The sequence below is a fragment of the Clavelina lepadiformis genome, chromosome 7 (genome assembly GCF_947623445.1).
Source record: "Clavelina lepadiformis chromosome 7, kaClaLepa1.1, whole genome shotgun sequence".
NCBI classification, from domain to species: Eukaryota; Metazoa; Chordata; class Ascidiacea; order Aplousobranchia; family Clavelinidae; genus Clavelina; species Clavelina lepadiformis.
The window spans coordinates 19,628,615-19,641,294 of NC_135246.1; the positions used below are offsets into that span (position 1 = coordinate 19,628,615).

Here is a 12,680-nt window from a genome sequence, read left to right on the forward strand (position 1 = left end):
ATGCCAGCCTATAAAACTTTAGCCTGCACAGAGAACGTCATTTTCTCGGTTAAGCTCCAAGGTAGCAATCTCTACCAACGCACAAGTACGGGTTTTCGCGCACATTGCGAGACGATATTTTTAACATTTCATCGCCATGGCACCTGAGTGCCACGCTGTGCTGTGTGGCTCCTGACGATCCACGTTCTGCACACCTGCACACCTGCACACCTGCACACCTGCACACCTGCACACATGCACACCTGCACACATGCACACCTGCACACCTGCACACCTGCATTCTTTTGCTGAGATCTCGATTGTTCACAAGCAACATTCTTCTATATCCAACGTGACTTCATTCATCACAGACGTAGGTCGTGACAATTGTCGGTCGGTTTGACACGCCCAATGACTGATGGCTTTCACATACGCAAGTGGTTTGCATTATTCTGATCAACAACGCTCGCAAGTTTTGTGAGATGTGTGGCACAAGGTGGCGGTAAAGAGTTTTAGGACAAGCCAAAGCAAGAGAACTGTCGCAGAAAGTCAGTCGATGCGACGGTTTTTAAAGACGAGTATTTTTAATATAAATATTTTATTTTCAAAAGATTAAGATGTTATTCAAATCAACGAGAAAAGTTTTAAGAGGGCGTCGGCGATCAAGAACGCTTCTTATCAACATTTCAACACCTTTCCAAGTGCCCGGGTTTTTCTTTGTGACGTCAGGCGTTCTGGTCATAGTGCATACAATTTTGTTTCCAGTCAGCCACTGTTGCTGTAAATGACGTCAGAATATCGATCTTGTGACGTCATTGACTGGTACGAATAGCTGATCTTTCTGACTGGGTCGCAGCTTGATTGGCGATCCGGGATTTTTTGAAATTTCTTGGCGGGAAGATCGAATTTCTTTGCTTGATTTTCTGCAGGTTCTAGAATTAAAGTTCTTTTGATTAAAATCACAAAACGTTTCAGTTATTGAACAACCACCAGTCGCAGGGTTGTGTTATGACGTCAATAGATCAGAGTGTTAAGCTTACGACACCACCAACCTCAACGTCCACAGGACATCCTTTGATGCTTCCCTCATCTTGGTCGAAGCGAGGTTGTACATGACCGGGTTGAGACATTCCGAGAACCTCAGCGCGAAATAAGCGGCGACGTGGAACCAGTAATCGAATCTGCAGAAGGTCGGCCTTCATAATAACATGAGGTTATGGAGCACGCCATTAAATATAAACAAACATATATGTAGTGGTTACAAATTACTGGACAGACTGTATATGGGTTTGGTGCAGTCTTGGACAAACAGTTACTTTATTGATGTTGTTTGAACCGTGTTAACCAAATTTAACCAATTTAAAGTTAACCAAATTTTAAAGCAAAATAAGAAACAGGATATAGTTTGGCACTCTTAAGGTTAACTTTGTATTTTTCGACACGAGCTTTCGCAAGCATAAGCTTGCTTCTTCAGGTGTACTGTGAATTCTACTGTGAATACTGTGAAAGTTACTTTATTGTAATACTTGTGACGTTATAGTACTTACAGCTGATATTTGTGCGTCACCCTTGTCGTCCACATCACGTATGACGACATTGGAATGTAGCCAATCAGAAACGAAGTCGAAATCAAAGCGAGTTGGACAGCTGCTTTCTTCTCTAAAATTCCAAAAAGAGGTATTTTTTCACGGAATGACGGAAATTTTTGTTTTTGAGTTTCGTTTGAAAAGCATTTGAGTTACCTTTTTTTCGTCGGTTGGCACTTTTCACTACCTTCAGGAAGTAGAGCTCCTTCACAAGGAGAAGAGAAGACGCAAAGAGGACCAGCATAGGGAATAGGAGGAAGGAGGTTGTGGTGAAGGTGTAATATATCCTGTGTTGCGTCACTCTGGAAATTAACATAAAAATCTCACAATAAACATGCTTTTTTATAGAATTTCGATCCTGTTTAATAAATAGACAATTCATAATTAATCGATGTCGGCTGAGTGGCGAGACCGGAGACGTGCACACACTTAAAACAAGTTGTAACATCAACCGCTAATTAAATATGGTTAGTTTCGTTTTTAAGATACAATGTAAGTGGCTTGGGGAGTTGACGTAGATTAATATGTCAAGTCAAGTTAATTTATTTCGCATTTACATTTTTTCCAACTTATTTACTTGCGTAGTCTTGAGCGACCTCATATCGAGCGACCTTTTCTATAGTTTATTTGCTCATAATCTAAATATACACTCGACCCACATTTCCTTTATTACCGCATAAACACTCCATTGTTTTCCAATCGAACCATTTCCGTAACTTTGCCCGAATCGCTTGGACGAGTTTTGGTGACGCAATTATCGGAAGACAATTGTCATTATGACGCCAGATTAGTTTTGAAAATGCGTAAAATTCGCTCAATTTTGGAAAAAACTTGACAAACAGTACAGGGCAAATATTATTCAGGCCAATAACATGAAATGTTGCGACACATGAGCAGGCGTAGTCTGTTTTGTTCTGAAATAGAAGCGCAAATTTTCACGCCTTACCCGTGATGCGAGAGTCGTATGGAGCACATCGGCCAACATCCGGACACTGCCTCCTCTCCTTTCACGGCGACTTCGTAGAAATAACTGAAGATAAATCCTCCGAAGATTATTGAGACGAGCCAGAGAATAAGGAGCCAGATCGCAACTTTTCTGCAAAATTACAAAGATTAGCTTTGAATTGGATCGATTCAAACTGTCACTGGGGTCTCAAGGAAGTGACATTTAAGACTACGACGACGCTGTGGGGGGCACCTCTATCTTTGAATGATGAAAATGACCTTTTAGATAATTATTTTCAATTGAACAGATTCTAATACGCTTTAATAGCATCAGTGATTTCATAACACTCTAGCTTTGAAAGTCCGGAAGAATAAGGGAAGTAGGTTCTCATGGTTTTAAAGAAGATATTTATCCGGGCTTGAAATGCGCTGGACCGTCACAAATCTTTAATCAATGAAAAATGTTTTCAAACTTTTTACTTTCTCTTCATAGCTTCGAACCGAAGTGGCCACTTGACCCCGATTAACCTCCAAACCGCGAACGACGCGATGTGAAGCGCCGTGCAGTATGACGTAGATTCGTCTGTGAACCAGAAAAGTTTGCAAAGAAACTCGCCCCATTCCCAATCGTAAAAACCCCAAGTCCTGTAAATTGAAACCTCGATGTCAAATGCACAGCAGTTTAAGCATAGTTTTGAGCGCATCATGCAACCTACATAGAGAAGTACAGGAATGAATGGAGCTGTTTTATCCTTGTTTTAACTTCAAACCGGTACAATTTGCACAACACAAGGCTAAAAGTGCCACAACAACCACAGCAGCAAAAACACTGAAAATAAATCTCATGAATGACGTCATTCCAGCAAACCATTGACATTTAATATCTCTGTTGAGTTCCACCAATCAGAGCTATATATATAGAACGGTAATAAATGCTTAATTAAAAAGTTGTTAGTTGCTTCAGTCGTTCTACTGTAGCCATGTTTGTTTTCTCAGGGAGAAACGCCCATATTCTAACAATTGCGCTTGGCTAATGAGCTTCTGCCATTTAACAATTACTTTAAATCTCTTTGTTACGTAACAATGCTCAAATTATGATATTTGAATTTCGTTTGAGCATTGTTAAGATTTTAAACATTTATAAGACCGTAACCGCCACTGAAAATGCTTGTAACGTTTTGATTTCTGTTGAAAACGTTTGCTGAAAAAAATTTGTATTTTTCGTCGTAAAACTTCTTTATACTTTTGCTAGTTTTGATTCTGTTTCTATCAACCACATTCCGTGATTAAAAAGTTTGTAAATGTGAAAAATATTAGTTTCCACGTCAAAGCTTTTTCTAAGCTTTATTAGATGTTTATTTAAACAAATAATTTCCAGTAATAATTTCCAGCAGTTTAAGCATAGTTTAATTTTTTAATATAGTGCGCTGTATAGGCTTTCCCGAATAATTCGACTAAGTCGCTCTGCCATGCTCAAGAGTGTCTATGACGTTAACAAATAATTTCCAAGTCATACCTTCTATAGAGCCAGAGCGGTGAGGCAACCACGCCCGAGATGAGATCAGACAGCGCCAGACTTAGAATGAACAAATTGCATTTGGTTCTCATTCCGCGATGAAGAGCGATCGCCAAGATGGTGACGAGATTCCCGAATGTGCTCCATATTCCAAAGATCGCGATCACGGTTGCTATGGCAATCTGTAAATGTGAAATATGATTTTATGATCTGCATGACTGCTGTAATTCCTCTTAATCAGCGTTACAACAGGGTCAAAAATGAAAATGACAAAACCTGTTCGGTGTACGTAGCTGGGGAAGTCCCCTTGTTTTCTGGTCTGAAATCACTTGTGACGTAGTTGGTATCAATTTCATTAGTGATGTCATAGAAGGAACTCGTAGAATTGAAAACTTCCATTGTGGTCGACAATTTTGCTGGTGCGTTGCCAGAACGTTCCGGGGCGGTCACTTTGAAAACTAGGATAAACCTTTTCAAATGGACATATCTGTGTGATAGTGCATTTACTCTTAAGCAATACAGTAATCTTAAAATTAAAATAGCCGTTTTACGAACGATGCCCAATCGCAAAAAACCTAAATCTGAAATCTATCTGAAATTTTCCCACTTGACTTCGCATCTGTTGCTGTGAAATCGACTCTGCACTTGCGTTATGAGGACTGCTAAGTCGATGTGCTTTCTACTTCAGACAACTTTCGACCTTCGTTTTTCTCTTTGCTTTTACTTCATCACCTGTTTACTTGGGGTCGCGTCTTACCTCCGCATTTACTGACCCGAAACAAAGTTCTAGGTCATTGACGCTTCGCGGTGTTACATATTACGTCACAATGCACATTGTTATGATCAACTTCTTCCCACGGAAGCGAGCAAGGTTGGAATTAGTTGAATAACTTCCTGCGCAAACAATTGCTGCTTGTCGGTGAACATCAAACAGTTGAAGTCACAAAAAAGCAATGGGCAATTGTAGCTCATAAAGGGCATTGTGAGAAGTTATTTGAAGTACCGCGAGTGACTTTGATCCAAATAAATTCACGTGAACGACCTCGACTTTGCAGATGCGTCGCGAATAAAAACAATTCTCACAAAACTATCGATTTTTTTCAGAGTTTAGGTTTCCCCAGAATCCATTCTCTCGTAATTTTCAATCATCTGATGACTAATTCAAAGTTGGAATGTGAAACACGTCTGTGATGCCACAATGATACACTCTATGACCTCAACCGCTTCTGACCAACTTGTGTGACATGGACCACACTAATGCACTGTTGTTGTCTGCTGAAGCAGTTGCATTTGGAAAGAAAAGTAAAATAAATCTAACAGTCTGAATAATTCATACGTAACCTTGGAGGGAGCCTGAAAACTTTCCGTTTCCCGATTTTAATCATGTTTCGATGACGAAATATCGAACGAAAACCACCGGAAACGGTAGCGTAAATGACGTCATCGCGTTTTCTGCCCTGCTCGTTGTCATGACAACATCTTTCTCCGTCACCGTCACAAGATCTTTTTTTATCTGGAAGTTCAAAATATTCGTGTTAACGCACAAAATACTTTCGCTTTCGCTTTTGCAGAGCCTCTTCCATATTGTTACATAACAAAGGTATCGATTTCTTTAATTTCATTTCGTCGATTCGATCGATTCTCAAAACAAACACCGAGAAATGATCGTGGACATAAACTCGGCAAAATTTCTGAAAAAGTCGAAAATTCGCCGCTTACTTTCCTGATAATTAATAGACTCTGACTCTGTTCTATAAAAATCCCACGCACTTAATCTGAAAGTGACGTATCAATCAAAACATTTTTCAGCGCAACGATTCTAGGTCACGTGACAAGAGTGTCCCAAGCGACTGCAGTCTTGTCGGAGCTGGCGTTGTAAAACAATCTTCCAGCAAATTGAAGCGGCCTATTAGAGTAATTAGATTACTCAAAAGAGACTGGTAGCGCTTTAATGAAACAAAGTGGCTAGTGTCATACTAGATGGGCTCAATTAACCTCTAACGGTGCCATCTTGTTCATTTCAATTAATCAAGTCGGGTCGTGAATCATGATCACGTGTTAATTTCATCGATTCTACGTCACAAAGCCCATTGGGATCACGCGCGGTAAATACTTTGCTAATTTTATGAATATCTGAATATCAGACAAGGCTGCTAGTTACATGGTTAAAAGCTAATTTCTTTAATGCAAGCACCAACTGTAGACACCTTAGCTCATGAAACGCTTCCAACTGTCTGTGCGCGCTCACATCCTCATTGGTACATGATTGGGTTTAACTCTCCAACCTTAAATCTGACGTTGTCGTCTTAAAAGTTGCCTTATTTTCGTCTTAAGTGTAATCAGCAGAATGTTTTAGTTTCAGGACAGACCCATCAGGCATGTCAGTTACGTCACTCTAAAAATTAAAGAGTCAAACAAATTACTTTTTCAAAGAGTCATTTTTTTGATTGAAAATATTCATAATGAATAAATAAAGAGTTAAAATATTTGAATCGAATTGGCTTAAAAAAGAGTCGCTTTAAGTTGAGTCTTTTATACCGAACAATTTTTATATTGAGTGAAATTTTAATTCAGTCACCAAGTTCAGTTTTCAACACGAAAGACAGTTTCGAGTTATTGCTTAGATTGATTTTAATGTGGTACAGTTTTCGGTTCATATTTTATCTTTCATTACACGTAAATAACATATATTTATCCAATAAGACATATATACACACATGTGGCTATATGCGTAAAAATCTGTAAAACGAACAGTATATTAACAATGCTTCATTCTTAGTAAATATTTTGTTTAGTTAATATTATTTTACTGTTATCAGTCTCTGTGACGCTAAGCTTTTAAAATAGTTTAATAAGAGTGCGAAGTGAAACGATATTATTCCTTTAAAGCTGTTTACCACCCGGCTTACAGGTGACAGACTTTGTTACTTTAGTCTGTAAATGATGTTTTGAAAAGGTCAGATAAAAACGTTTTTCTGCAAATATTTGTGTTTTTACCGGGAGCACAATCAACAACAGACAAGCATCGCTCCGTCCGCGGTAGTTTCACCGTTTCCTGCCATTGTGACGTCACTTTCACACATCGATCAAGACTTTCACGGATGGTTGACTCAATCAAGAAATTGAAAGCGGACAAGTCGTCTCACACATAATCCTCCGCCAGAAATTCACGTATTCCTCAAAGATTGTCTCGCTTGAGATAGAAGCTATACGTAGGTTTGCTAAGAACGCGCTCATCTTGGAACCGGTTGTTGAAGGAACTTGATTTAACTCGAAAATCTATTTTGAATTCACGACCCTGTCTCGAAAAATTGTGCAACTGCCATTCCAGCTCATCTTGCTTCGAATACATTCATCATTAAGAGCGAAGCAATCTAATATAATCTAATATTGCAGCGAACTTAACATGACCAGGTATTTTGATGGAGGGCACATCATTTATACTTTCATCGGCTAATAAACTCGCGTCAAACATCACATCATATTCTCTCTTATTTATAATCGCGGATTGACGTCACACTATATGACAAGCGTATTCGAGAAACAACGTGAGTGACTTTCAATTTTGTATTTTGAATTTCTAAATACAGTCAAACCTCGTTAATCCGGACCACTTTGTTTCGTCACAAAATGTCGGTTTAGCGGGGAATCTGGATTATCGGAAAGCGAAAAATCAATTATCTTGCAAATGCAGCACCGTGTTCAAAAAGCAGTACCCACGTTATTCCAATTCAAAGTATGCGTAGGATTTTAAAGAGTGAAACTGCAACATTATTATGCATAGATAATGGGTTATTGTTTTCGTCAACTAACTACTGTATCTAGGAAAATCGTGAATCATTTTCGCTTCCCTCTTAAGAATCCGGTTTATCGGATTTTATTCCTATTTATTTGCACATTTGTTCCAAAACTTTTGTGTCGGAGTCGGACAGCGGGGTTTCCTATATAAAGGGGTAAAATGCATAGGAAGAAATCCGTTCCCAGCAGTTTTGTGTCGGATAACGGGGATTCCGGTTGTTCGGGTTCGGATTAACGAGGTCTCACTGTAATAAATTTTGATTTGGAAACAAGAATGAGAAAATAAAATGACTCACAATTTTATATTTAAAGCACAGCAAATTCATCAAAGTAAGAATTTTGAACAAAACCAGAACAGAAATTGATTAAAAATGCAGGAGAAAGCTGTTATGTGATACCTAGCGGACGCCAGGAATTCTCAAAGAAATAAATATTTCACAAAAAAACAAACGGAATTGTACACAACCGACATTAGACGTAAAACGCTTAAAAAGACACTGATAGCGACTGTAGATATCCGACGGCGTTATCGTATGATAGCAGAGTACGCAGCCTATTCATTGGATTCAGAGTCTATTGAACAGCGTCCACTTCGAGTGTCCAGTGGACGAACGAGATACTATCTTCACTTCATAGTCGTCACGTGACATACTCTCCACACGCCCATTGGCTGGAACTTCCATTGCAGCTGGCAGCTCCACGAAACCGGATGACTTATCTCTCATCCAAGTTTGTCCCGCTCATGTGGTCTACCAGCAGCAACCTTTCTTAGTTTCTTCTGGTCTGTTCATGCTGCTCACCTCCATGCTAAGCTGAATCGAGTCATGGAAGTTGTTCGGGGAATACAGGGCATCGTTGGCCATGATTAGGCCAATTAAGTGCCTGGTCGCCTTGTCTATGTTTACGTTGTTCTACAGAAAGGTTTCAAAAACGTCTTTGGTTAATTTCACAGTTTTGTTGTCGATAGAGCTCATATTTAGCACAATATACCGGTTCCAGCTAGAGGGCGCTCATTGCAAACCGAGGCCGTAATCAGGGCAAAATTTTTACGGAGACAGATACGTCAAGTACGTCCCCGGTTAAGTATGTTGTTAAATAGAGTTTAGCTTTAAAATTTCATGTACCAGAATTCCGGAGAATTCACGAAGGCAATCGTCTCATTTGCCACAACGTGGCTACGGCCTAGTACTAGCTGCAGCTGCAGTAATCTACACTAGGACTAGACCACAGACTACTGTAAAAAAAACACTTAAAACTTAACAGAATTAACAATTAAACTTAGCTCTGCAGCCAAATCCATCGAAACTGACGTCAATAGAAAGACAAGGACTTACCTTGGCTGAGACATCGAACCAGGCGTCAAAGCCCTTCTCCCTGCAAAGGTCATCCATCTTGCCTCCATCCATCTTCCTCTTCCCGCAAACTTGGTCGCATTTATTTCCCAGGAGAACGGTTGGAATGAACGTGCCATCAGACTGCCAATTGAAATCAGTTACTTCGTAACAAAGTATAAGTATGACGTAACATCTAGACACACTTGTAAAACCAAAACTGGTTTTATGACGTCAACATATGTCTGGGAGGAACGCGTAAATATAACCGAAAAAAGACTGTAACACAGAACTTAAAATTCGTTAATAATTCCAAAACAGTTATTTTTGATAAAAAGGGTTAATCTGACGTCATGACATCACAGTATGTTTTATTGCATGTTAAGCATTATTTAGGTTCTGGATTATATGATTGAAACCAATATATCTATATATACCTTGCGGTCAAGGTCATTTTTCCATTTTTTCACCGCTTCCAGCGTCGATGGCCTTGTGACATCATAAAGGAAAAAGGCCCCAACCGCCCCTCTGTAATAGATGTGGGTGATATTGCAGAATCGTTCCTGGCCTGTGAAATTGACAACTCAAGTAAATTTTCATAGAAAGAAGTTTTTTTTGATTTTTTAGCATTTTTAAAATTTTAAGCCATACCACATGCAAGTTAATAATAATTGCGCAAACGACTTCACAAATGTCTGGTCATTACGAATTTAATTTGTCCAAATGCCAACATTATTTCTTATACTGTAATGGTAAGATTCGTCGATTCAAAAGACGTCGCTTGTTGAGCCGAGTCTAGTTTGTCTAACTTGCACTTTTGCAAAATACAAAACTTTTCGTGAATTGAGTGAAAGTGTTTAAGGGACCTATAAGCTGTCGTGTTGTTTATATAACGTCACGCTAGTGAGCGAAAACTGAATAGCTGACCGATACAACAGCATGATACGAGCGCTAAATGACATAATTAACGCAGTAGCAGTATAATCACGGACTTGTAACCTTGTGTGTGTGCTCTCGTAATAATCCCAACTGCGATAAAAAGTCATCTTTTAACCTCCCACTCACCAGCGAGATCCCACAATTGAATCCGGATGATCGTATTCGAGTCCCAATGGAGGTGCTTCAGCGCGAAGTCCACATCCTTCGTCTGAGCGCGGGACGACGAGAAGCGATCGTCGACGTAGCGACGGACAAAACTGCTCTTCCCGACATCGGGGTCACCAAGAACAAGCACCTGGAGAACGAAGACAACGTTCACAATCAAGTTCACTAAAGTTCAAGTTTTTTAAGTGAAATTAAGTTTTTGACCAAACATGCCAAGATGACCTGTTAAACCATCGACATCAATAAACATGGATTAGATGAAATTAAATAACTAGAACCGTGGACAGCAATAAGCAGGGAAATAACCGCACAGAAAAGAACATGGCCGCGAGGCAATAGACGTTGAAACCGAATAATATAATCCATGCGCCTCCAGCCAACGCGAAAACAGCGAAGTTGTCTGACCTCGTTTGATCTGTTGAGGTCAATGGTCCATGCAAATATGAGTCAGCGAAATTATCGCACAGGTCATAAAAAACTTCAGTAAACAAGTGACGTATAGTTCTTTAAACGCAGCAACAACGTTTCAAATTCCCAGCGATTGCTTTTAATGTTCAACGCTTTGTGGTGATAAAATCGACTTAGTATTCCGCGAGTAAAACGCTTTCTGCGATGATAAACATTACACCTGAACATAAAGCATTGCTTGCCCTATCATGGATGATACACATGGATACAACAACACACTCAGTGCTGGGCGTAAGAGCGGATTTCCGCTTATCAACTTATAGTTGCACCAAATCTCACACACACACACACAAATGTTACCTTAAACGTGTAGTCGTTTTCCATTTCCAACGTTGAACGACGTTGACTTTAAGTTTCTATGTTTTTATTTTTCTCAGTTTCTAAATCTTATCGCCTTGTGACTGTAGTTGTTCAGAACTTGTGATTCCTGAGACACGAACGCAAAGTAAAATTCCAACAACTCTTACCTAGTGACTGAGTACGACATTTAAATAGCATGCTATACAATAGGCGCCGTGGATAATGCACAGAACGAACACGATTGACATACTAGCATACGTCATAATTGCAAACCGCTTTTTCCTACTCGTTGTTTGTTCGCGAAGCTACTGTCGTACATTAAGCGGCAAATTGTTCAGGAATGTGTTATACTAAGACGCTAAGTTCGACCTTCTTCACCGCTGCACGTGCAAAAGCATGACACCTCCTAAACTGCATCTCACCATACCTGACAAGCTACAGCTAATATAGTTATGTAGCTTGGTATATCGGCAGTCTCACTCGTTCTATCACTCTGACATTCCTGTGTGCAACAAGCTGCAAAACTAAAATACACGATTTACGTGGTTCGTTTAGTTTTTCACATTCCTCGTCTACCGCGTCGACATTCGATACGCAATCGCTTCATGACGCAAGTGATTTCACCAGAGAACGCTCGTCTGCTGATTCGAGCCAACATTAACCTACTTCTGCTGTATAAGTCTTTTTGGTTTGGTGTAGCCGGGAACATTTGGCCCTTGTTTCATTGATACCAGTACATCAGAACACATTTTATTCTCTTTTTCAATTGAGGTGAACCATAATACCATCAACAAGACATAATCGTGTTACAAGTGTGACATCTGCTCAGACATAAACAGTCTTCAAGTTGCATATTCTGTTCGGTTAGTCAGTGAAATGGCAAAGACTTGATTAAGGTTAAACTAATATGTAGACTTTTTTGCAAACATTGGCGTCCCAATATCACACATCATTTAGGAATCCTTGGTGTCAAACTAATACATGCTTCAGCTGCAATCACTTTCTAATGTCTGCGATTTGTGCTAACTTGGTATACCGGCACCCTTACTTATTCTATCACTCTGACATTCCTCTGTGCAACAAGCTACGAAAGGAAAATACACAATTTACTTGGTTCGTTTAGATTTTCCCATTCCTCGTCTGCATCAAACTGATTTCGCGAGAGAACACCGATCTGCTGATTGTTTCGTCAAAATAACGCTGCACGTGTGTGTCACGTGCCACATACGTCATATGATTCTTATCACAAAACATTTCCTTCGTTGAATGACTCGCAGAAAGAGAATGTAGCTCTACAGTCCAGGGCTCTAAACGTAATGTTCTAGTGCTGAATGGATGCAGTAGCCTTGAAAAGGTCGCACGTTTATAGACTATGGCTATAAGCTGATGTACGCTTCCTTATATCTCTACCAGGAATAGTCATGCAAATGTTATTCAATTATAATCGGGTGGTTAACAGAAACATGGACGCCAGTAAGCGTGCGTTGCGATTGTTCTAACCTAACGTTTAATAGATTCCTTTGGTAAAAGCGAAGCAACACAGTTAATAGCTGCCTTCCTGTGCTACTAGCTGAAAGTTTTCTTATATATTTACAAACAACAACGCTTCCGCAATGCAACCACCAAACATTTTTAAACAATGAAACAGCTGCA

General features: G+C 39.6%; 2 protein-coding genes across 3 annotated transcripts; both read right to left on the reverse strand.

Moving 5' to 3' along the window:
- Window positions 1-716: 716 nt before the first annotated feature.
- On the reverse strand, window positions 717-5,686 carry LOC143465655 (growth hormone secretagogue receptor type 1-like). 2 transcript variants are annotated; one of them, XM_076964058.1, is made up of 8 exons: window positions 4,303-5,686; window positions 4,027-4,208; window positions 2,991-3,155; window positions 2,512-2,661; window positions 1,722-1,867; window positions 1,527-1,638; window positions 1,032-1,160; window positions 717-911 (listed from the first exon to the last, which is right to left on the reverse strand). In XM_076964058.1, exons 1-8 carry the CDS (start codon window positions 4,423-4,425, stop codon window positions 770-772), a joined length of 1,149 nt encoding a protein of 382 aa, XP_076820173.1. In that variant the 5' UTR covers window positions 4,426-5,686; the 3' UTR covers window positions 717-769. The 2 variants fall into 2 exon arrangements, with proteins under 2 accessions (XP_076820173.1, XP_076820172.1); XM_076964057.1 differs by having other exon boundaries at window positions 1,032-1,175; window positions 4,303-5,680.
- A 2,421-nt stretch (window positions 5,687-8,107) lies between these two features.
- On the reverse strand, window positions 8,108-12,680 carry LOC143464615 (ras-related protein Rab-38-like). Its single transcript, XM_076962497.1, has 5 exons — window positions 11,028-12,680; window positions 10,221-10,389; window positions 9,593-9,723; window positions 9,159-9,299; window positions 8,108-8,735 (listed from the first exon to the last, which is right to left on the reverse strand). The coding sequence occupies exons 1-5, from the start codon at window positions 11,049-11,051 to the stop codon at window positions 8,574-8,576; spliced, it is 627 nt and encodes a 208-aa protein (XP_076818612.1). The 5' UTR covers window positions 11,052-12,680; the 3' UTR covers window positions 8,108-8,573.

What these genes read in the sequence shown, in the direction of transcription:
- LOC143464615 (XM_076962497.1), bottom strand. Translation starts at nt 11,051, where the DNA reads ATGGAAAACGACTACACGTTTAAG. An exon ending in TCAATTGTGGGATCTCGCTG is followed by an intron (nt 9,724 to 10,220) that starts GTGAGTGGGAGG and finishes TCAATTTCACAG; the next exon opens with GCCAGGAACGATTCTGCAAT. An exon ending in AAAATGACCTTGACCGCAAG is followed by an intron (nt 9,300 to 9,592) that starts GTATATATAGAT and finishes TTCAATTGGCAG; the next exon opens with TCTGATGGCACGTTCATTCC.
- LOC143465655 (XM_076964057.1), bottom strand. Translation starts at nt 4,425, where the DNA reads ATGGAAGTTTTCAATTCTACGAGTTCCTTCTATGACATCACTAATGAA. An exon ending in CCGCTCTGGCTCTATAGAAG is followed by an intron (nt 3,156 to 4,026) that starts GTATGACTTGGA and finishes TTCAATTTACAG; the next exon opens with GACTTGGGGTTTTTACGATT. An exon ending in ATACGACTCTCGCATCACGG is followed by an intron (nt 1,868 to 2,511) that starts GTAAGGCGTGAA and finishes GTTAATTTCCAG; the next exon opens with AGTGACGCAACACAGGATAT.